Consider the following 24,640-nt stretch of genomic DNA (forward strand, 5'->3'; position numbering starts at 1 on the left):
GCAGGATAAAATGAGCTTTGGCAGCTGCTCATACTTCTGTTGCCTTGAGCAGGAAAACTGTCCGTGCAGCAAGCTGACTTCCCTCAGCCTCTAAAGGCCATTTCGTTCACTGTGGAGAGGTGGAGGGGAAGTCTCCGCATAGCTTTGGAGCCAGCTGAACATTCTCCGAATGGGCCCACGCTCAAAGCTTGGCACTTATTTGTTTCAGGCTTCTCGATCTCACTTGAGAGGGAAGACCTCACTGTACAGAAAGCAAAACCCACATAGGGTCCTATGGCGACTTAAAGACTAATGAAGGCTTTTGTAGTGTGGAGCTTACTTCATCACTGATGCATATATACTGGTATGCACAGACACAATATCCACATGCTCCGCTGTACGGGGAGATGCAGACTGCATCGTCAAAGGGAACGGAGATGCAAGGATAACTGTACTTTTAACAATTGCCATTCATAAAGTGTTAGGCGATAGCACTGCCATCATCAGAAAGCGAGGTTTGGGTGTCTACTTCGGCTCTTTAACTCTTCTACAGTCTTACTGGTGATAAAGCGTGCAATCTTATGCACCTTTTGATTTAAGAAGAGCCTACATCTCCCAGCCAGTCACAGCCCTGCTGGGAGTTGTAAACTATCCTTCTTTCGGAACATGCATATAGTATCGTGCCTTAAGAATGCGAATTCCCAATATTTTGTTTCTTCAGTAATCTTATATATGTGCTTCTTTTTATAACCTTTTCGTGTTCAACTTAATTTCAAAATGAAGTAAAACTTCATGAAGGGAAATATAGGGATCATTCAAAGACGAGCCGACTAACACGCGTATTGTGATTTCAAACCTTTTGTCCACACCACACCGTTATTGAAGCCATTTCTCCGCGTCTTTCCTCTATGGCATACTAAACCGAAGGCGGAGCTAATCAGGCATGTCACCCACAATGCCTTTGGATAATCGAAGGCGGGTGTCTCGGCTTCTCTTCCGAGGAGTGAAAACTAGCTCCCTTGGCAAGCGCAGGGTGAAAAGAACCCAAACGCAACCAGCGCTAGGCCAGCATTCCAAGCAAACGTCCGAAGCGGCTTGTGATTGGCTGAGACTGTAGATCTCGGCAGCTTGCTGCATATCTTTTTCAGCCCCGAGGATGCTGATTGGTAGAAATGGCGGCTCGGGCGGGGGTGCGCGCGCGTGGCCCGAGTGGGCGCGGGAGCGAGTTATTGTTGCTGAGCTGCGCTGGGTGGGCGAGGAGCGCAGGCGGTCGGGGCTTTTGAGGTTGTGGCGGTCCGGGAAGGACAGTTGATCGTGGCCTGGGCGCTGGTGGCAAGTAAGGACGTGCTTCGGTGCTAAGGGAAGTGGTTCGGGTTGGTTCGGGTTCCTTGGGCTCGAATCGGCTGCTCGGGCTTGAACTCATCTCGCCGGGATAGAGTCGGGCCCAGCGCCGTCGGGGACGTCTTTTTTTTTTTTCTTTTTTCCTTTGTGTGCTCGGGCTTCCCTTCCTCCCTCCGTTCCCCCGCGGGATTATTTGGAGTGAGAAACGCCAATGGGGCTGCCCGGAAGATCATTTTCCTAGCTGCTTGTTTTTGTTTTCTTGCCCTCCTTACTTGGGTTGTGTGGGCAAACCCAAGCCTTTCAGGCTGTTGCGTTTGCAACAGGCCAGAAACCGTGGCGGGCCTTTTGCGTTTCAAACGCGGTGTTCTTACTCCGGCAGTCTTTACCCACGATCGTCGCTCTGCTCTTTTCCTGCGTTGGAGATTCAGGCGCCGCCGCATCTGTGCGCGACGATCGGTGCTTCCAGGTGGTTAAAAGGACGCAGTTCACTGTCTGTAGGGACTAATCTTTTAGCCGAGGCAGGATCACTTTAATGGCAATCAAAGCTCACCACGGACGTGGAGGAACGTCGCGAAATACCTCTGGCCAGGGACTTGGCTCGCCTGTTTTCGAAGCCTGGTAGCTGGTTGCAACCAGCAAAAGGAAGGATTCGCATTGTGTAGCAAAGACCGCGTGCATCTCACCGCGTCACGCCCCCTCCCTCTGATCGTATATTCTGTTCTCTGAGTTTAATTTTGGTCACGCTTTTTGTACACTGCCTTGGTATCTGTAAGGACAAGGGGTGGTTTAAAAATAATTAGATAGACCAGAGCATGTATAGTTCTGGCTTTTCCCTTACTTTCTATCCATCCGCCTTCCATTAAAGTTCCCAGAGAAACTTACTCAACTATCCGGTGGTTTCATGGTCTGGTCAGTGTCTCATTGTATCAAAGCAGCAGTCTTTGTAGTCGGAAGAACTAATACTGTGCTTTGTTAAGAGTCACGCTTAAATTTAGACTAGGCCATGTGTTTAGTGGTTCTCCATAAAAGCAATTGGAAGAGAGCCAGCACTGCGAGGAGCAGGCAAGCACAAACAGCTGGTAAGGGAAACGTGACCTGCCATTTCCCTTGGGTCCACTTTGTGTGTGTATGCACACTCATGGATAGCCAGAGTGTAGCTTCCCATTTTTGTAGAGTGCTTACAGGTGCTGAGAGGCTGTGCTTAACTATAATGAGGAGTTGGCTTCCTTGTGGACTTGTGAACTATAAGGCTGTAGATTGTTGTATCTTCTCTAAGATTGCTTGTTGATGGACCTGAGTTATAGCTGAGTTCTGCCTACTGCGGGAGACCCCAGTCTTTATTCATTTATATATTTATATCTCATCTTGCAAGAAAACCAAGGCAGATGTTTTAGATCCACTGGCACATTTAGGAATTTGATAAACTGCAAGGGGCATCACCACAAAATGGCTGCCCTGGTTGGATGTGGATAGTCACACACAATAGCTGCCATGGTTAGTCAAAAGGAGGGTGGGGAAAGAGAACAAGGTTGCCAGTTGTGGGGAGGGAGAAGCAACAAGGTAAAGGGGTACAGGGAGAGAAAGAAGAAGCATTGCTGGGGGTTAGAAGGGTGGGGAAAGAGACTGCTGTTGCATTTTCCAAGGTTTTGGAACATTTATTTTGAAGGATGTGGGGACGAGTACCATAGCGGGGACTCCTTGGCCTGAGCACAAAATCCTTTCTTATAACCAGAAGAGCTTAATTAATAATGGATCTTAAGAAGATCTGTCTTATGGACTCTGCCTTTCTAAAAGTTCACTTTCAGGTTTCCTTCAGAACCAAGAGGAAAACAGAATAAAACACAAGTGCCTCTACCACAGTGGACTACTTGGATCACCAGTTACTTTGACTTGCAGAAGCATCAGAACAAACAGACGGTGGTTCTTCACTCAAGACATCATTAATGTAAGGAATTTACTGGCACAAAATGTTGTGATGGCTGCCAAGTTGGGCAACTTTGAAGTGGAATTAGAACAATTAATGGGAGTGAAAGCCTGCTCTTGGCTAATAATTATGATGGATTTCTGGAGTCCCAAGGCCAGGGTTGGGAAACTTGTAGCCCTCCAGGTGTTGATGGATTTCAGTTCCCATAAACCTTCATTGGTTATACTGCCTGAGGCTGATACGAAGTGTAACCTAGCAACTTCTGTAGGCCACCAAATCCCTATCACTGCTACTCTGGGTTCATGGGGGAGCGACTGTGAGGGAGTCCTGCCCTGCTTGTGGGTTTCTCAGAGGCACCTGGTTGGCCACTGTGGAAAACAAGATAATAGACTAGATCAGGGAACTGCAGGCCAATTCCAGTCCATTGTGGTTCCCCAAGAGACTCCACCCTCTTTCCCTCAACCACCCAGCAATTGATGGTTTCATGACATTTGCTTATTTTGCCCCCATTCTAGAAGGTGCAAATGTCTGTCCTAAGGCTTAGTTACTGTCAGCTGCAGTAAGCCGGTGCTCTTTGTATTTTTGGACTTTGCCCTGCTGGCCACTAGTGTGGCTGCCAAGAGTTTATCCAAATTGGATTTTGTCTCTAGGTTTGAAATAAACTTGCATCCCTGGGTTAGATGATCTTTGGTTTGATAAGCCAGGCTTTTCTTATGGTTTGAAATGCTAAATTAAAATGTAGCCCTTTCTGCATTCTGATATGGGGTGAAGAAGAAAAGGGAAGAGTTGGTGAGACTGCACAGGCTTTATGCCACTCAAATGCTTGTCAGTGTCTCATCTGTCTTTGAATTACAAGCAAGCTACCCTCAGTAGGGCTGGACCAAAATATTGATACATGCAGGAGAGCTGCAAATTCCCCCCACCCATCAATGTAAATATTATCCAGACTGGTCAAATCAATCTTGCATCTGAAACAGAAAATTCCACACCTGCATATTCTCTTCCCTGTCAGTAATGGTGATGATTCCAAACATTTTGTTGCCCTTTGATGATACCCAAAATCAGCTGCAGGAAAAAGCCACCTCCTCTGCCTCATCACAGGTCTGGCTGAACTAGCCGTAACATGAGCCACTGTGGTGGGTGATGAAGAACATGCAAGCCAGAAGTAATGCAACAGGATTTATTCAGGATAATGCTGAAGAATCTTCAGCTGCCATGGAGAGAGACAATGAGGCCTTGCATACTTTCTCTTTCCTCCCTGTAGCAGCTCTCCCCAAAGGTGTCCACTTGTTGAGGGAAGCTCTGAAGGGTGAAGTGTGGTACATGTGTAGACTGTCCCCATGGTGTGGAATCTGGTGTGCACTTTAGCTTATGGAGCTTTATGGAGGAGTCAGTGTGGTCATTACAGTGGGGGCAAACCATTCAGCTCCACTCTTCTTCTCTTCACACAGTCTCAGTTGCATGGAGAAAAGTAACACCTTAATGTACCAAACACTTGTATACATGCAGGTGGGATAGTGAGAGTGAGCGCAGGCACTCCCCGAGTTACGAATGTCCCAGTTACGAACAACCTGTACTTAGAAACAAACTGCAATACAGCCTATTTTAAAAAATAACTATGAAAAATTGGAATCACATGAGAGAGACAGAGGAAGTGAAAGGGGAGAAAGAGAGGACTTCAAAGCATGCCTTTCTGCCCTTCTTATCCAGAGAGGGAAATCTCTGCAGCATTTCCTTGCTGCAAAGAGGAGGACTGGTGAGTTTGGGTGGAGATAGGGCTAGAGATATTTGTGTTTTTCCACTTTGATGGGGTTTCTGTGCCCCCCAAGCTCTGTGAATGTGGAGGGCTGACTACATGTTACTTGAAAGACAAATTTCCATTTTTCTCTGGAGTGGAACTTGTTTGTAAGCCAGGGATTCCTGTATTTGTTCATGTCCTTGTGTACTGATGCAGCGATTTAAACAGAACTAGTGGTTTTGTGAGTTCTGAACCAGATGGTAGCAGTTAATGAGAACTGGCTTATTCAGAATGAATGGGGTGAATGAATTTTAGGTGGGTTTCTGAAAGAAATTGTTATGTGATCTAGCAAGATAGGTGGGACTCCGCAGACAATAAAAGGTTATTTTAGTGCTATGTTAGCCGCAGCCCTGATCTAGTGATAGGATGGGGAGGGATGCCTGTTGCAGTTCAAAAAAAATACAGGAAAGGGAACAATGTAGTTCAGTTTATGAGGCAGAAATTCTCACTGTCCAGCATCTCTGGCTAGGACAAGAAAAGCTTTTGGCTGAAACTGTGGAAAACCACTTCCAGTCAGTATCAATAATACTGGACTAGGTGGTGCAGTGGTCAGCTGCGTATGTTCCAGGATTTTTATCTCTCTGTGCACGTGTACTTGTTTGTCATTCGTTTGTTCATTTGTTCATGTTTCTAGGGAAATGCATGTTGGCGATTGGTGAGAGGAAATCACAAAAGTTAGATCAAAAGGCTTGGCAGGTTTTTGTTTTTGCAGGGGGTGTGTATGTTAAAGCGATTTTCTTCAGCCTGGAGACTTCCAGATGTTTCCCACCCAGCCAGGGTGCCCAGTCATCAGGAATGACAGGAGTTGTAGCCTAATATGTCTGAAGAATATTAGATTGGGTAAGGTTGGTCCAAAGCAACTTTGAGCGGCTTACATTAGATGTTACAGCATGGAAAAGTTACCCTGTTACACAGTGTGAAAATAAGTACAATTAGTGCGTACATTTAAGAAGTTTTAGAAGCAAGTATGTATGATGGAGATAGCAAGGAAGTTGTGCATGGATTGTTGTACATAGGTACTAACCAGCTGGCTCCTCTAATATATGGTCCCATTCGATACAGGAGTTTGTATACGTTGGTGTGGGATTCCTGCAGATAAAATACTGTGTTATGCTAGGGAAAAACCCAGGTGCTATCTTTGGGATGTCTGAATCTCCCATGATGATGCAGTAACAGGTGTTCTATTAATGTATAAGAGTCATCTGAAATGTGCTTCGTGTATAGTCTGTCCAGCCTAATACTTATGCCACTGTCATATGCTTTTGTGATGTGGTCAAGATCCCCTCAGGATTACTTTTTTTGCATCGTGAGATGATCAGCCATCAATGAGCACAGCAGCTTAGTGATCCCTGGTGGTGCTTTCATTCTCCTAGGCTGAGCAATGTGCTTATTGCTGTAAATTTTATGGAGCATTAAATTTGCCTCTTTCATGCTTTGTAGTACAGGGATTCAAGTGTGCTTGGCAACAGCAGTGCTTGCCCACAGCTTAGGGATATCAACAAAATGCTTAATGCACAGTATTGCCACCCTGATAGAACGCCTGCGTGGCAAGACTGATTTGCCACAGCAAGTGACAGACTGTGTATTAAGAGCCCGGAGGAATTCAACCAACAGAGCAGCAGCTTGGAGAGGTAGCGGACTGCAAGGAGAGACGTGCCAAGGCTGGGCGATACAACAGTGACTCTAATGCTGGCGTCCTCAAGGGACCGACTGGCATGTGGGAACATGTCTGCTGTACCCCACTCCCACTATATGTTTGGAATTATTATGCTGTCCTTTGCTAGCTGAATAAAATGAAGGCTTTCCTGCTTTCCCCAGCACTGGTCTAAGGTGCACTCCTGTTTTTCATATCAGGGAGACTGCTCTTGTCACTTGCTGTCGTGTCTAGACTGGCCTCATGGGAAGACTCCAAATGGAAGGCAGCCCTGTTTGTTCCCTGAGGAGAAAATCCGGAGCAACAGTAGCTTGGTGCTTTTAGCCAGAGAAGATCAGCCAAGACTGGAGTGCCCTCAAATGCTCCGTGTTCCAGCTTGAAAATTGGCTCTTCCCTTTCCTTGCACTTTGTTTCCCTTACAAATTAAAATAAGCCTAATGGCAGCCCCCCTGCCCCCCGTTGGTCAGTTGTCCTGGGAGACAGTTGTCTGCAAAACACAGTAGAACCACAATAAATAAATCACATGTATTGCATTTGGCTTAGGAGCATTTTACAAATATGGTAAATGGTTTATAAATCTTTTAGTAATTAAAAGATGATATATAAAAATTAGATCCCCTGAAAGTAGTGGGAAGAGTTGACATACACCGCTGTTTCACATTGATCTATGGGTGGAAAAATTTGGGAGAATGTCATACTCAGAAGTTTTAAATTTATCATAGTTCCTGCCCAAGCTCATTTCCCTTCCCCGTCGCCTCTCCCAAACAGAATTATTGGTGGGAGCATCTAAAAGCCAGAAGCCTTCATGTTTCTTCCTGAGGAGAATAGCACAGAGGCAGGAGAGGTTGCCTGCTTCCTTCATTCACTGGAATGCATGCTCAGATGAGCAGCCCCTATTTCTTCCCTTTATTCTTTAATATTTGCCCTCCAGACCTGGAAAGCAGGGACAGGGAATCCCAGGCTCAAGGACCAAATCTAGCCCTCCTGGGACCAGGAACGAGTTAAGTGCTATGTAACTAGTTACAGTGTACTCTGAGCAGTTGATTTCTTTTATCACCAAGCACTGGTCCTTCCAGCTTCTCTTTGTGGATGCCTGATCACCTTACTTGGCACATTCTGTACAGATACGACAAAGGCTATAGAATTCTAGGACTCCACGAAGAGGGCCATTCCCCATTTCCTGTGTGCTGAGGCAGGACCCTCCTTATTATACAAACATTCCTTGCAGAGTGGTTCAGTTGAAACTGTGCTTGTGGCGTGAAACTTATTCTGTGCTGTTGATTCAGACCTGCAAGAGAGGAACAATGATCACTTGACAAGGCAACTACAGAAATTGGTTTTTCTTCTTGTTAATGTTAATTGAAGACCTCGAGGGGCACAAAACAGAGGAAATTGGGTGGCAACATAAATTCAAAAAAGTTCTCCCTCCTTTTGTCCCAAGAATGTTTGAGAAATTGGAGGATTCTCCCCCCACCTTGTTTTCGCCATTTTTCTAGTGCTTTTTCCCAGAAGGAAAGCATTCATATTTCTAGCTATGCTACAAGTTGCTGGCTTGGATTTAAGTACACTGTTAATTTGGGGATTTATTGGGAACACTGTGCTGATCCAGTTAATAAAAGATGCACTATGCCAGTGGCAACTGTAGGTTGAGGAACCCATTCAAGATACAGCCAAATCAGATTAACTGCACTGAATAACCCACTTCTTCCTGCCCATATGAATGATTCCTTTTGTATGCATCCTAAGGAGACACATCTGAAATAGGAAGTTAATATTGCTGTTCTTGTTAAAATGATTGTGTGAATGGAATTTGCAGCATACAAATGCATTCATTTATTGATTACTTTCATATGTCATCCCATAGCAACATTCTATATGGTTCACACAGTGATAATATTCTGGGGGTAATAGAAAGCATTTGCACAGACTTGGAAATAAGATTTGAAAAAGGATGTGCTAGATCTGTTCAGAAGCATTATTTTTGGCACACAAATGGAATTTTGGACAGGTGGTAGTCCCTAAACATCTCTGCTCAGCCTCTTCTATTCAGTGTCTGTTCACTGGCCCTCTTTTTTGAAGCTGTTGCAGCACCAATTTTGTTTGCCTGCTTTTTAAACTGCTGTAGCTTCTGGCTGGTTATGCGATTCAGCTGTGTGGCAATCCTGAAGCGACCACATGTTATCCAGGAATATGGTATCAGTGTAACGTGGATAGTCATGTTTGATCCTGTGATGTCACTGAGAGCAAACGAAGTTCATTCTCTTGCTGGTCTAATTCTATGTGGGAAGTGGAGGTGAAATGGGTTCCCATGCAAGGGCAGCCAGAGCAGTTCCAATCATTTGCTGCTTTGCCTATCAGTCCCTGCACATTGTACGAAGATGACATGTCTGCTCACCTGCCCTTCACAGCGTGCCCATTTGCTTGTTTGCTAGATTGATAGCCTGCTTTTTTCTTACAACAAACTCAAAGCAGCTTTTATCATTCTTGTCCTCCTGCTCTCACGCTTATCCTGACACGAACAAGCCTGTGCTTGGGCTGAGAGACTTTGTCTGGTCCAAAGCCACCCATTTGGCTCCATGGCCAAACAGGGACTAATGTCAGATTAGTCCCGTGCTCTTAACCACTACCTGACACTAGTTCTCAATATCTATATATTTTGTCATCTCCCAAAATATCACCTAAAGGGAAGATGCTTTTTAGGGAGTCAGAAATGTCCTTTGCCCCCTGGTTTGAAGCATCACTGGTTGGATGTTTAGCACAATCCTATCATGCTATTAGCAATCTTAGTTTATTCACTGTTGGCTTGATCATGTGGCAGCTTCAGCCAGAATGTGGAAATTAAAACAGTGGAACAAAAAATGACAGGTAGCAGCTTGTGTTTATGGTGGCTTCATATGCAGGCTTAAACACATATGTACGAAATCCAGGAAACCTAAAGCAATAATACTGTCTGTACTACATAAAATAATAGAGGTCTTCAATTATGGGAAGGTATTAGGTGATGCCCACCTCCTCCTCCTCTTTATTTCAGAAATACTGAGTAAAATCCGGTGAAAGTTTTCTGCTTACAGGACTGTTTCCATCCATACAATTGTGACAGTTCCACCTTATTTCTGTTTCTGCTTTCTATTACTCCTTTGTGCCCGCAAATTCTTCATGGGATTGGGAGCCCCTCTGGGGTGAATTTTCAGGGGTTATTACAGTAACACACATTCAATATAACGTTTCTAACATTTCAGAGATTTGACCCCTTTCAATCACCAGGATAGTACACAGCCAAAACGAATATTTCTGCCCACCAAGTGAGGAAGTGCCGAAAGAGAAATGGTTTCATTTTGCTAAGGCTTATCCTGTTTTGGAACATAAACCTCCTCACTGTATTTCGTCTGTCAGAGTGGAAAGCTGCAGCTGATCGTTTGAAGACTGCACCTAATATCTTGATAAAATTACGGAAGGACCTTCACTTGAGTTCCACACTCTGTAAGCCTCCTGAGTGGGAGACATGGAAGAGAGGGGTAGATGGGGAGGTTCGTTTGCTTCCCAGTAAGCTCTGGGTTAGCCTCCAGTTTCTAATACTGAAAGCAGTGGGGCCCTTAGCAAAAGTTTTCCATTAGGCGCTGTAGATACGCATGTGCAGGAGTCAGTGGGTTCAGAAGGGCATCATGAAGGAAGGGCTGCTGCCAGTGCTGCTCCCATGGAGGACGAGAGGATCAAAAAGGATTTACCTGGCGGGGCTGGTGTGTATTGGGTGGGTCTCTGTATTGGGCTCTGCTGGGGGACAGACAGGAGCCCTGCTTTGTAGCATAGGGGCTGCCTGTGAGAGCTTCTGTACAGTGCCTTGCAGAAGTATCCACACACAGCCTCAGCATGTCCATATTGTGTTGCTCTACAGTCTGGAACTGAAGAGGGTTTAATAGGCATAGATACCGCTTGATCTATGGAAGATACTCAACAACTGTGAAGATGCAAAATATTTTTATTATGGCAAAAAAGTTAAGTAAAAACAAATTGGCACGTCTTGATTTCATAAGTATTCACCCTCTTTGCTCTGGCATACCTAAATAAGCTCTGGTGCAGCCCAGTGCCTCCAGAAGTCACACACTGGAAGTGGTTGATTGGAGCCAATTTGTGTGCAATTTTATTGCTGCATGATCTTGGATTAAATACAGCTATTTCCAGAGTTTGTTGGGGAGCATATCAAAACAAACAACATTGCAAAGACCAAAGAGCTACTAAAACAACTCCAGGATAAAGTTGTAGAGAATCATCATCAATCAGTGTTGAGTTATTTAAAAAGAAAAAGATGCCAAACTATGAACATGTTCCGAAGGACTGTTGAATGCAACATTACAAAACTGAGAGAAAGGACCTTGCCTAGAGATGTTCGTCTGCCAGAACTCAGTGTCCAGGTAAGGAGAGCCTTACTCGGAGTAGTACCCAAGAGACGACTGGTAACTCTGAAAGAGTTGGAGAAAGGCTGCTGAAATGGGCAAAACTGTTGGCTGTTCCATAAAGCTTATGGCTGTTCCATAAAGCTATTCTTTATGGAAGAGTGGTGAGAAGAAAGCCATTGCAGAAACAAACATGGGGGAAAGGGGGGAGACCAAAGCCTACAGTGCTGATTGCCCTGAGAACACCCTGCTCATGATGCAGGTGGCAGCATCACGCTGTGGCGGTGTTTTTCCTTGGCAGGGACTGGGAAACCAGTCAGGGTTGAGAGCATTATGGATGGAGCCAAATACAGGACAATTCTAGAGGAAAACCTGGTTCAGCTTCCAAGAGACTAGATACTGGGGCAGAGATGCACCTTCCATTAGGACGTGACCTTAAGCACACAGCCAAAGTAATAGTAGAGTGATTTGATGTCCTGGAATGGCCCAGTCAAAGCCTTAGAGCACAATCTGAGAATCTGTGGCAAGACTTGAGAATTGCTGCTCAGCAGCAGTCTGGAGTAGGAAGACTGGATCCAGATTGTGGGATCCAGATGCTCACACTTTCAAGAAGATTCACAGCTGTAAAGGTGTTTCTACTAACTGGCCAGCATGTGCCAGTTTGGTTTTGTGCCACAGTAAAACTTTGCACCTTCACTGTGTTGTGTATCCAGTGTCCATCAGCAGTAACCATGTCAAGTCTTTTTCAAATCCAGTTATTTGAAATTAACAGAATGAGGAAATTCAAAAGGAGGGTGACAACTTCTGCAAGGTGCTTGGTATAAGATCGAAGTTTCTGGCAGCCTAAGTTTCCTAAAGCTTTTGTCTGGATGGCTAGTTGTTGCTTTTTAAAAATCACCTTAATCAAGAAAATTTGTTGCAGATAATAGTGCCACCTAGCCTATTTAATAGGGGAAAGGCCAGTATTAGTTGATTTTTGTTTCTTGGCTTGAGTGCTCAGTTGCTGAAACATAAGACACAAACTTATATAATAAATGGACTTTATTTAATATAAAAATTAAAGATTTAAACTCATTCAGGGTTTGTGTGCATGAGTTATGTGTTAATGCTTCCTGATATATAGATATATAGGGAGGAAGGAAGGGAGGGAGGGGGACAGCGAGAGATCAATCTGGGAGTTTTTTCTCCTGTTAAACAGGAGTAGAAGCTTGCGGTTAACAAACTTAGAGCAGTATATGCACCTTCAAAAATTTTTTTTGATTAGAAATGCACGCTGAAAATGAGAGCTTTATTAACATGAGTTCAGCAATGTATACCCAATTCAGAAAGGTAAGTGTTGGGGGTCCATTTTGGCCATCCCCCCTCCTCTGTCTCTCCTCCTTTGCATTTCTCCCTTTCCTTTGGAGGCCTCTTCTGTGGAAGCCATTGTTAGAAAGAAAGTGGAAGTAACCCTTTCCTCCTTTGTATGAAAACAATAGGCAGTGGTGGCGGGCAGGAAGGAAAGGACCAATGCTGAGGAAGTTACAGTTGCTGCTGGCAGGACGTGGGAAGGCAGTCTGAAGGCCAACACTGACAAGATGTTTGGCATTCATATGCTGACCTCATGAAGAGGTCCTTGGAGAAAACTTAGACACATTGGGTTGGAGCAGTTGTGCAGATTTTCTGAGGTTTTATGAGCAGGATTGGAGATTGCAATTGGACCTTTACCATGAATATGTCTACAGAACAGTTATGATGTATAAGGCCAGCTTGGATGTACCTTTTAAAAACAATTGCACACAGAAGGAACCTTTTCAAAATCCTCATGTGGACTCTAAACATTTATTCTGACTTGATCCCTGTATCATGGGATGTTGATTTTAGCAAACCCAGCATTGACTTAACTGATAGGGTATTTTATATAATGACTGGAGAAAAAAATCCTTAAAAGTTACCTGTGACCTCTAATGATTGAATATTCTGACTTCATGATTTCAGGAAAACATGTACAGGTGGGTTGACACAAATGATGAGAGAGAATTCTGTTTGGATAATACTGGCTCAGCTAGTTAACAGGGCATTGATTAGAAATGCAGTCACAATTTAGGCTCCTTGGAGGATTCTAGTACCTGCTGTAGTGCTTGGAGAACTTGTTAGTTTATGGATCCAATTGGAAGCCCGCAATAGGAAATGAGTGTCATTTATTGTGTCATTTATAATGTGTACCTATAATGCACGATCAGGTTGGAGGCAAAATATTCACCTTGCTTCTGGACCATGGCTCTTTGTTAAAGGCAACTTTTCTGTGTAACAGTCTGTTTGGTAGATGGTTTTAGTTTGGTTTTGAGAGAAGTGTGCACTTTTAACATTGTTGTGTAAACAGTGTCTTCCCTTAAAGTGAAGACTTCACTTTAAGGGAAGACACTGTTAATAACAGATATTTCAGCTGGTTTTAGTTCAACAGTATTAACTTAATCATTAAAGTGAATTTATACATGCACCCTGGGAGTAGATCCTGCTGAAAACAATATGACTGCCCTACAAATGGATATGCATTGGATCTTGATAGGATATCCAGGGGAACAACTGTGGAGGATTCTAGAACTAGGGAGCAACTTTGTGCCAGTTTTCTTGGATCTTCCATCCCATTGGAGCTTGCTGCCCAGTTAGTGTGCTTAAGATTACAGTCTTACTATTAGATATGTGGAGAATGATCATTTCTGCTGTGCTTGCTTGGTTTATTTCAGGTTACAAGACCTCATATTTTGGGGTCCTGAAGCAGATGGCTTTGGAGCTGGAAAAGTCTCCTTTTGATGCTGCATTAAGTTTGAAGGCAAAAAACTGTGGTCGATGGAATTACACCAAGCTTGAGATGAACTACTCTGCTTTGGTTAACCAGACTCACCAGCCCTCGGAGGTGGAAAAGGAAGCCCCTTTGCTCAGAGGAACTGAAGATGAAGAGCCCAGAGGTGTAGAGGAAGTTTGTCATTCAGCGCCTAGCGTTTCCAAGAAGAGTGGAAAACATTATGAAATGCCTTTTATGCCTTCTGGCAGGTTTTGCAAGGTAAAAGCAAACACAACATATTTGGAGAGACAGCCTCTTGGTGGCAAGGCTAATGACAGCAGTGATGGCCCTTATCATTTCAGCAGGGGTGGCTTGCATCCCGAAGAACAGCAGGTGAGAGCACTTTAAATAGCCATACTTGGGCACTACTGCTAAAGCACTCCCATGGAGGGAGGGTTTTGCACTTTGTAACATTGGTACATGTAGTCAGGGTAGAAATGCAGGGGTGATAGTCAGTGGGGAGGATCAGGTAGATTGAACCTACAGTCTTAGGAAATGTCACGGGGAGTAAGCCCCATTGAACACCATGAGGCTTCTGACTTAAGAGCACAGTAGGATTGTGCTGCGAATCACGAAAGTTAGTGCAGGTTTGCTATGATTTGCCTGTGATGTATAGCTGAATGCTCAAAGGGGCCTAATGCTCATGGATTCACCACCTTTGGCACAAGCATGTAAATCAGCCTTCCTCAGGCTAGTGCCCTCCAGATTCCATTACTAGAGAAATGCCTTTTGTAATAAAATAAATGTGAACAGTACTTCAGATGCATCTACAGCAGCATTTAACCTTGTGAATGTGGCCTTAAGCACAAGCCAACTAAGCAGGCCTTACTTGAACTGATAGGAACACCATTAGCTGGCCTATGCTTTCTTGTAAGATCAATAAGGCTAGTCTTCTTCCCTGCTTTCTTCTTTTCAAATTGGCTTGCACAGATGAACGCAGTCAAGCGCTCCAATTCTGCAGAGCTGCTTCCCGGTTGGCTGGAAGTTCCTGAAGTCCTCCCAGTGAAAGCTGTGGACTCCGCCTTTTACAGCCCTTCTGCTGGGACCCATCGCAGCCATGATGCCGGCTGCAGGAGCCACATGGCCTTTGCCCCTTATTCGTCCACCCCAAAACATTTGTCATATAAAAGAGACCCTTATTTCAATGCTGGACTGCCTGCATTCACTAGGACTGACATTTCTTCACAACCTCCAGAGGACTCTGACTTGGAACAGCAGGAAATGACAGGATCCAAGAGCTTCTCAACTGGTGGGGCTCTTTTATTGCCTGAAACATCTGCTCCATGGTATCGGCACAGTCTGTCTGATCTGGAAGACACTCCCATGGTAGGCACCCGCAAACCAATGTCTGTGGATTACTGTTCCCTGCTGGGGCAAGTAAGAAAAATGTCCTCCTTCCAGGCAGATTACTGGGCATGCGCAATTCCAGATTCCTTGCCACCATCGCCAGACCGTCGGTCCCCTCATTGGGACCCAAATAAAGAATATGAGGACTTGCTTGATTATACCTACCCTCTGAGGCCAAAATACAAGCTTGCAAAGAACCCCAAAGACTCCACTGTCCATGATTCTGGGGTTGAACTTGATACCCTTTCCATTTCTCCTGAGAGCACCTTGAAATCTGGGAGTGTGCAAGACCAAGAACAGCCAGCTGTGGGGCTCCAGAGTGTACAGCGGTTTTCAACTCCATGGCTGAAAAGATCTGAGCGCTTGGCTCCAGCTTCTCACTACCGACTTACACCTGTTGGAAAAGTCTCTATTGCAGATGCCGGTCACTCTGCCTGCAGGATTGGCATCTCCAGAGAAATGGCGGAGGGGTTGTCTCCTCAGTGCACTGGGCCTGCTCCATCCAGTTCTGCCAACATAGGCCAAGGGGGCTGGAGCTCCAGGGGACATGACTGCCTTCAAAAGAGGGAGGCCACTGCTAGCAACTTCATACCCTCTACACAGGTGCTGCCCTTAAAGAAGGCATGTTCTAGTGATGAGGAGTATCTCTCATTACCCCCCAGACTCAAGGAGCTGGAGACATTGGCTCAGCAGTTGACTGACCTTTCTTTGACCGAGAGGAAATCTGAAGGTGACCATGTCCATGATGACTTACCATGCATCAGTATGACTGGAGAGCATCAGGCTGAGGGTGGCGGTAAGGAGAGCCCCTGGGAACTGCCTTGTGACCCTTGCCCTACCTCCAGCCCCCAAGCACATGGTAAACAGGGCCTTCCGAGGAATCAAGACTGCAGGGACCGGGAACATGTGCTCCGAGGGACTGCCTGCCTTGACTTCCTTGAAGCAAGATGCTTGGAGTTCCTGGAGGGTGGGAGCCAACCTAATGAGCAAGAGAAGGACCATTGCACAGACTCGCTTGCACAGCATATTAAGGTAAATGTTTAAGAATTCAAATCTGAATCTGGACAGTTCATACAGCTAATGCTATGATACTTAGGGTGAGGGGCACTCCGGGAAGGTAAGTTTTGCTGCAGCCCAAATCAGGTATACTTGCAAGTAGTTTCAACAGGGCTTATTCCCAAGTAAGTGTGCATGGAACCACAACCTTGGTCATTTTGAAGGACTGATCTTGCTGATCTCAAATTTTGTCATTGGGCTAACCCATGCAGAATATGACAGCATCCAAGATGCTCATCCATCATAGTTTAGTTTATCTGTTTGACCAAATGATATTTATGTAGTAAATACTTCAACTTTTTAAAGTTTTCTTTGTTACATTTATAACCTGCCTTTCCTCCAAGGTGGAATTTGCAGTTGTCTCCCTCTACCCTTACCCCAGGCCTCAATTTGATAGTTGGAGTACATATTAGTGTTTGGATTAGTTTATCAATCATATCAGGTGCTATGGTATAGGGTTTCTTCATTTAAGTTGATAAATGGAATAGTTGTTCTCTCTATATTAAATGTTTGTGTGTTCTACTTCATCAATTGAGAATAACACAGAAAGTAGTAGTAATATTGATGCTGTTCATAACCTAAAACTGAGTTCCAACATAAAGGTGCGTTATGGTTATTTGGGTACAGACCTATTGAATGGTTAAGAGAAATTTATTTTATTCCAATAAATAAGGCTTAAATAAATTCAGCTTTGTGGAATTCTGGCAAGCAGTCTGATACACTTGTTCAGATCTTCTCACCTTGAAAGTTTGATTAGCATCTCTTGAAATTAAATTGCTTAAATTTAATACTGCTGCAGCTGCTCATTTGGCTAATGGATGCTTTTGTTCTGTTTCATCCAAGTAGATATTTTGCTGTCAATTAGAAGAGCTCATTCGTTGGCTCCACAAAATAGCAGAAGTCACAGACAACTGGATTCCTCCCAAACCAGATATTGAAAGTGTTAAAGCATCAGTACAACACTACCTGGTAATAGTTTTCCTTCTGCTTTCTCAAATTATGAATTTCAGTAGCAGGGAAGTTTGGCCTTTTTGTTTCATCATTCATAATGGCTTTCATGGGCTGCTTAGATTCACAAACTGGGTGTTGGTTACTGACCTTTGTTTTACTGTACTTGGTGGGAATTGGGAAATGACGTGGATAATGCTTTGTTTTGTCTCCCTTCCTAACCTGCCTGCTGTAATGTGAACCGGTCAGTCACTCTGAAGGACAGGGCAGGGTTAACTGACATGAGGGGTAAAATGCTGGAAAATCCAGGTGGCAGCCTTTGTTATTACACATAAGGAAAAAAATATCGAAAATTATACCCCAAGGATACAGGAGATAGATGCAATGAGGGCAAATGGTCTGCACTAGGAGGCTGTCATGACTATTACCTCATGAGTCAACTGACCTGGGCTGGGAGGAATAAAGCCCCGGGCCTGGAGAGGCTTGGTGTCCGTCTTCAGGGAGAAATTCTGCTTCTGCTGCCATTATTCTGTGCTACCCTGTGCTTGATGCTGGTATAATAATTGAGTGCCTAGGGTGAACTTTGTTGTTTCATGTCTGAGGGGGCCAACAAGGCCTGGGAGTTGGGGGTCTTGGGTTGGCTGCAATTCCTGTTGTTGCTGCTCTGCAAATCCCTTCCCTTCCCCCCTTCTTTCCTTCCTTAGCCCCTTTAGCTGTTTTAGTACCCTCCACCCCTATATGTTATCCTTTTAACAAAGCTGTATTTTCCCCTGACACTTGTGTTTATCGTATGCTGAATCCAGTGTCTGGTCTAGGGCCCTGGGACAAGGGAGTTACTAGGCAGGATTTTTTTAGCCTGGTTGGCCATGGGAATGGGGCATCTTGGTCTGTTTTCTGCTGTACCTGCTTCTGGCAGTAAGCTCAGTCGTCTCTGTGCTGGCTTTCATCATATGGGAGGAACTAGTTGCTGAAAAGTGGTCTGTTTAAACCCAGAGGGTTAGGTGCACACGGGGGCTGGGTTCATGCAACTGGATTGCTAGGAAGTGGACTTCTCTGCCCCCCATTTCTATGGTTAATTCTGGTAGACCAAACAGCTTGCTCAAACACCAGGGAAGGATATGAGCAATGTTTTTAAGCCCATCCCACGCAAGCAACCTTCACCAGCTTGGAGCCCTACAGAATGTGCAGCAACACAGATCTGAAGGGATAGGTCAGGAAAAGCTGCCCCAAATGATGCCCACTGTCATGAATCAGTGTCCTGCTTTGGAATACATCTATTCTTCTTCTGTGTTCCTTTTCCTTGAATAGTGCTGCTACGCTTGATGTGCAAATGAAAGAAACAGAGGTACAGATATGCTACAGCCCTTAGTTAATCTTCCAGCTTTGTTTCATTCACAGGACAGGTCATTATTTGCTTTACAGCATATGCAAAACAGCAGCAGAAATCTATGCCTTCTGTATTACTGAAGTGAAATTAATTGTGCTGGCTAATAAAATAGCTCCAACTAGTAATTGTTGTGGGGGCAGAGAAAATTGGATTAAAAATGTTTAAATTATGCATTTAAAACTGTACAGTCCTAAATGAGTCATTCAGCTTATGTCTCAGCTCCCAAGTGATGCATTCCAAAGTAAGAGTAGGTAGGATTGCAGCCTAAGTTGCTGTTTTTTAAAGTTAAATTTTGGTGCATATTATATTTTAAAATAAACTTACTTTGCAAATGTTTAATACCTTGTGTGGTATCCAAAGTCATGCAAGCAGACTTCATCTCAGGCAGTGAAGCTTCCCTTTTCTCCCTGCATGCCTCTGTTCTGGAGGGCCCCCCTACCATCCAGTGTAAAATTGGGAGGGGTGACAAGCTGCAGTGAGAGCATAGTTATCTCCACTAACTGTTTATTTTGTGTGGATGGATGGACATAATTGGATTTCTCTTGTTTTATTGACTCCGGGTAGCTGCCTTTGGATAATGAATAGTTTTGGATTCTGAGGGGCTCACAATTTAATCACCTTGATCATAGAACCTAATTTAGGCAAGAATTCAGTGGCATTCTGAGTCTTCAAATGTTTTTCATGTTGCAGTTCATAATGTCAAACACATTTCTTGACAGGAGTTCAAAAAGGATTTGGCTGACCACCAAGCACTCTCTGAAGGTGTGTTGCAGGATGGTGAAAGACTGCTCCAGTCTATAGCTTCAAATTCACCAGGTAAGAAGAGGTGATTGTGCACAGGAACTCGAAGCAAAGTTTGATGTTAAAAAGGGGCAAGACACAGAAGGGAGCAGAGTTTTTAGCTCTTGTGGTTTTAAAGCTGCTGAGCTTGAGCCAGCCAAAGCGGAGTACTTTTAAGTTCCATTAATTTCAGGAGGGGAGACTTGCAATCCTGAGTTCAGTAGAACTTCCAGGGAAGTATGTACAAGATCACAGCCTCAGCATTTATTTACTTACATATTTATAGGCTGCCTATAACTGCCAAAAGGCCTTCCTAAGTGGCTTATAGCATATTACACACACACCCCAGCACCACCACCACATTAAAACGTATTAAAATACTTAAAAGATTAAAGACATCAATACATTTAATGCTCACAGTAAATTTAGTGGGACTTAAAATGCTTAATTGTTCTTAAGAGCTCAAAAACTGGAAGGCAAACTGGAGTTTGAGAGCTATCTGCAAATACATTATTTTCTAAAATTTGTTTGGGCTGACCTCAAATTTTATAACCTTTGGGCAGTACAGTACAGAATGTGATAGAATGCAAGTGAGTTGTCCTTCCATTATAGTGTTTGTTCGCTTAATTTGTTCATATATTTATATCTTGCCCCTTTTCCTTCCAAGGAACTTAAGGCAGCTTCTCCTCCTCCTCCTAACTTATCCTCACAACAACAGCCCTGTGAGGTAGGTTGGGCTGAGAGAGTGTGACTGGCCCAAAGCCACCCAGTGAGTTCAGTGGCTGAGCATCTCCTGAGTCCCAGTCCCACACTCTTAAGTACTACATTACACTGGCTCTCAATTTGCCAAGTGACACACTGACTTTTAGTAGCTGTTTAATTATATTTCATCTTTCCACCAAGGAGCTCAAGGCTCTTCTTTTCTCCCCTACTACGTGTTATGTTTAAAACGATCCTGTGAGGGATGTTAGGTGGAGAAAGAACAAGGGGCTGGCTCACCACAGTGCTACAATAGATGCAACACATTTTCCCATTCTTTGCTTGCTAGTTTTACAGGACACTCTTAGCTTGATTGCCAAACAGTCTAGTGAGCTGGAAGGCCACGCTGCACGTTTGTATGAGTCTGTTCTAGCAGCGATGGATGCTCTCAGTGCTGGCTTGATGAGGAATTGTGATGCTTCACCAGCAGAAGCCCAGGCAGAGTCATCCAGGTGGGTAAGCAAAAGGGGGAAGGTTGGGCGGGCAGATGTTAACGAAATGCATGTTAAGATAATGAGGCCAAAGTGCTTCAACGAAACTTAGAAATTACGCTCTTCCGAGATGAAATATTTAGAGCAGGGGTCCTCAGACTTTTTCAGCAGGGGGCCAGTTGAAAGGGGCCAGTGCTGGGCGCAGGCTGGAAAGGTGGTGCTGGTGGGGTGAGGGGGCGGGGGTGGGGCATGCGTGCACTGAGGAGGGGTGGGGCGCGAGGGGCGGGCGGGTGGGTGCACGCAGCAAGGGGAGGGGAGGGGAGGCAGGCTCACAAGGCAGAGGCTTGTGCGCCTGGAGATCGTTTTCCCCGAGCAAGCCAACCGCTGCCTCCCTGCACGCGCGGGGTGAGTTGGGTGGTGGCGTGTGTGCGCATGGGCGCAGGCCCAGTGGGTCCAAATGGGCGCGGCGGGCCAGTTAAATGGGCATGGCAGGCCGGATCTGGCACCCGGGCCTTAGTTTGAGGACCCATGATTTAGAGGTTCCCTACTGTGAACTAGAGAGGTCATCCATGAGTGCTCAGCCATCTTCAACTTCACTAAATCCAGCTGAACCAGAGAGGTTTAGCAGATAATAGACAGACAACAAACTTTGTAGGGGTGGATTTCAAAATAAATTTGCTTAGGTTTGTGTAGTGGATGAAGGTGAGAGATTGCTTTGATTCTGACTGAATAAAACTCAAAGTTTGGAAAGAAAAATGACAGATTTTTATATCTTAGCAGTTCTATAATGTGCAGACTGCTATGGGATTAGCTGTAACGTAGAATTCTTATTTGATTGTTGAGGTTCAAATTATTGTGAGATGATGCACCGCATTGGGAAATGTAGAATAACCTCCAATGCAAAGTAACTAGCCTTGTTTAGTGTTATATTAACAAATACAATATTTTGATTTATACAATGCACCAGTCCACCACTTTTAATTTTACTTTGTTGCTCATGGTGGATTTTCCTCTGCATAGGCATACAAGCCTAAAAATAGTGTGTGCCTGTTCACAAGTATATGCAAGAGCACGTGCCCAAAATTAGCACTCGAAAAAACAGCAGTGTACTGGTGACAGCAGTGACAGAGCATGTGCTTTGCATACAGGTAGTCTCAGGTTTGCTCACTAGCTTCTCCAGGTAGGACTAGGAAAGACTCCTGCCTGAAACCCTGGAGAGCCCTTGCTGCCAGTCAGTGTTGAAAATGCCAGGCTTGATAGACAAGGATCTGACTCAAGAAAAGGCAGCTCCCAGTGTGCCGTTTCAGATGAGGCACTGATCTGGGCAAGTAGTGGGGGAGTCCTTGAAGCCCTGCTTGAAGAAGGGCAAGGTCCACCCTTTACAGTCTGACCAGTTTTACTGCAGATAGTGTGAAGGATACGTTCGTGGTTTCCAAACCAGGGTTTTATTCATGATTGTCATGATTCCCAGGGTGTGATCTAAGGACATCCAGTGTAGCAGTGTTGAAGTTACATAGCTTCAGTGTCTGGATGGGGAACTGCCTGGGCAGCCTACATACACAAATTTCGAGTTCCACAGTGGAAGAAAGACAGGATAAGCATGTAAACTATTATGATTACTTTTATTTCAGATAACACATCCAGTTGAGGTGGAGCTTTGCGGACAGTCTTTAACTGAATGGGAGAACTGCATCAGGAAATAATTTGATGAGGCACTGCTGAGCTGTTCTTCAGCTGAGGGCTGAAACTTTGGGGGCTTTCTCTTCAAAGCTGTGATCTGTTGGGAGTGTGTTTAAGCTTGATGTCCAAGCCCAGAAGTTGCTGCAGCTGGCTTCAGATCGTGGGTCAGAGTGTTGGAGAGGAATGAGGATGCCACTTCCATGGATGTTGGAGTGATGGGTGGATTGGCTTAATGATGCACTCTTTCTAACAGCTGAATATCTGATTTGATTTTGTATTTCTTCAGGTGAACAGTGGAGGATCGTCAGCAGCTCTTTCCCCTGTGATTCCCTTTTGAAAGATTCTTTTAATGTTTTATTAACAAGACACTTCTGTGGAAGACTAGATTTCAAATAAAATCAATATTTTAACACTGTATTATCTGTTAAAGCATGTACTGGAAATATGTGACTTCAGTACCCCCAACAGATCTCACAGCTTCTTAGGAACTTGGATAAGGGCCTCATTCTATAGTTCAGCACAAGTATTGAGCTTCTGTGCTCCTCAGCCCTCAATAGTGTGGCGGTAAGCTGGAGAGTGAAGTGGTTGTGCCATTAACTAAGCACAGTTTGGACACAACAGTTTTGTCTGTACAAGCCATGATTGTAAATTGGAATTCAAAGTTGGCTTGCTTGGATAAGTTGTGCCTTTTGCACATGACTGATTTAAAATACAAAGAGTATGCTGCAGGTTGAGAAGAAAAGCGGTAACTGGGTATGTGGAGCATCCTGCTTAAAAGTCATCCTGGTAGCACTAGAAAAGGCCATTAGCTTTGCCTTGAGACATGATAACTTGTAACTAAATGCCTAATAATTTTCTCTTTTGGAATTCATGGAATGGGCTTCCATGGGAGGTTGTTGAGGCCTCATTGGTGAGGGTGTTCAAAGATAGGCTGGACATGCACATGGTGGGCGTGTCGTGAGCGGAGCCGGCTGGAGCCAGGGGTCAGACTAGATGGCCCGGGAGGCCCCTTCTGACTCGCCGTTCCTATGTTTCTATCTTACATGCAAAGGTTTGAATAATTGCATTTCTAAAACAAGCGTCTAGCTAAATGGAGGCTCCATATTCTTTGTGACAAGAGACACAGTTTATGAGAGAAATCTGGTTTAATGTTGCAATATGAGCAGGCTTGCATGTTTCCTTTTTCTTTGTCGGAATAGGAAATGCTCTTTCATAGTTTGCTCATAAATCAGAATCTAAAGCCATGGCTTTATGGCACAGTATTGGTTGAACTATTTTTTGCTATATGCTCCCCACCCATATGCTTGGTTGAAATGGCAAGTTATGCATCTGATTGGAAGCCAAATAGCTCTACTTCCATTTTTGCTGCTGCAGATGCTATTTTCCAAGTAAACCAATTAAGTAACAAAATGCAACATCTGTGTAATGAACATAAAGCCATATTTATATGACTAAAAATTAAAAGCTAGACAAGTATTTAAAGTAATGAGTGCTTTGAACAAACTTTCCATTCATTTTTATTTAGTTTAATTACTATGGGGTTAAAGCAAGAGCAGGCAGAAAGATCACAGATCAGTTACAATGTATCAGGAAGGATCTGTCTTTTTATCAGGTGCTGTTTAGAAACAGTGTAGTGTCTGTATGAAATTTCTTGCTTGATTTGGGGCACATTGTATCGTCAGACTCAGTATTGACTAGTTATTAAGTAAAACTTCTAAGGGTGCTAGCACAACTGGCCCTTTCATGACACTGCCAGATTTCAAAAGATCATTCTTAAGTATTCCTCAGCCAGAGACTATAATTACTAGTTGATTGCTTTTGGCCAGGTCTATTTTCAGCACTGCTGGCTGGCTTTTGTGTTAGTCTTTGACCTGTAGCCAGATGTAGATAGGTAAGTCATCCATCCCAGTGTATGAATTAAAGGCTGCAGTAGACTCTACTGGCTGGGCCACTACTTTGGTTCTGCTTCTGCCCCCTGCCATTATTTTGAAATTGACTAGAAATGTCAATTCTACCAACAGTAGTCAACGTTTGCTGCCACCTGAGTTAGATGACTTGCTCAAGATCACCATGTTTTAAGTAATAATTCATACTGATTTACTTCCATTAAACATAAATGTGTGTATGCATGTGAGTACACATATAAATATCTGGTAGCTCCAAAAATGGTGTATGTCATAACTTGTTCACAAGGGACACAACAGGATGTATCTTATACATGCTGAAGTTAATCTGCTATTGCTCTTTATGAGCGTATTTCAGGAATATCTGAGTCAGTGCCTCATATGTTCCGAGATGCACAGTATCACACTAAAGTAGCACTGGACATTATTTTCAAACC

At 44.2% G+C, this 24,640-nt stretch overlaps 1 protein-coding gene across 8 annotated transcripts; it reads left to right on the top strand.

Annotated features, from left to right (window-relative positions):
* Nucleotides 1-975: 975 nt before the first annotated feature.
* On the top strand, nucleotides 976-22,716 carry CEP68 (centrosomal protein 68). Of its 8 annotated transcripts, none has more exons than XM_044454186.1 (8): nucleotides 976-1,145; nucleotides 3,115-3,265; nucleotides 13,814-14,244; nucleotides 14,842-16,290; nucleotides 17,161-17,283; nucleotides 19,369-19,465; nucleotides 20,478-20,640; nucleotides 22,251-22,716. In XM_044454186.1, exons 3-8 carry the CDS (start codon nucleotides 13,849-13,851, stop codon nucleotides 22,252-22,254), a joined length of 2,232 nt encoding a protein of 743 aa, XP_044310121.1. In that variant the 5' UTR covers nucleotides 976-1,145; nucleotides 3,115-3,265; nucleotides 13,814-13,848; the 3' UTR covers nucleotides 22,255-22,716. The 8 variants fall into 8 exon arrangements, with proteins under 8 accessions (XP_044310121.1, XP_044310117.1, XP_044310118.1 ...); XM_044454182.1 differs by lacking the exon at nucleotides 976-1,145 and adding an exon at nucleotides 1,156-1,315; XM_044454183.1 differs by lacking the exon at nucleotides 976-1,145 and adding an exon at nucleotides 1,331-2,814.
* The last annotated feature ends 1,924 nt before the right edge of the window (nucleotides 22,717-24,640 follow it).

Source organism: Varanus komodoensis, unplaced genomic scaffold, assembly GCF_004798865.1.
Source record: "Varanus komodoensis strain SLA01 unplaced genomic scaffold, ASM479886v1 scaffold7_3, whole genome shotgun sequence".
In the NCBI taxonomy this organism is placed as follows: domain Eukaryota; kingdom Metazoa; phylum Chordata; class Lepidosauria; order Squamata; family Varanidae; genus Varanus; species Varanus komodoensis.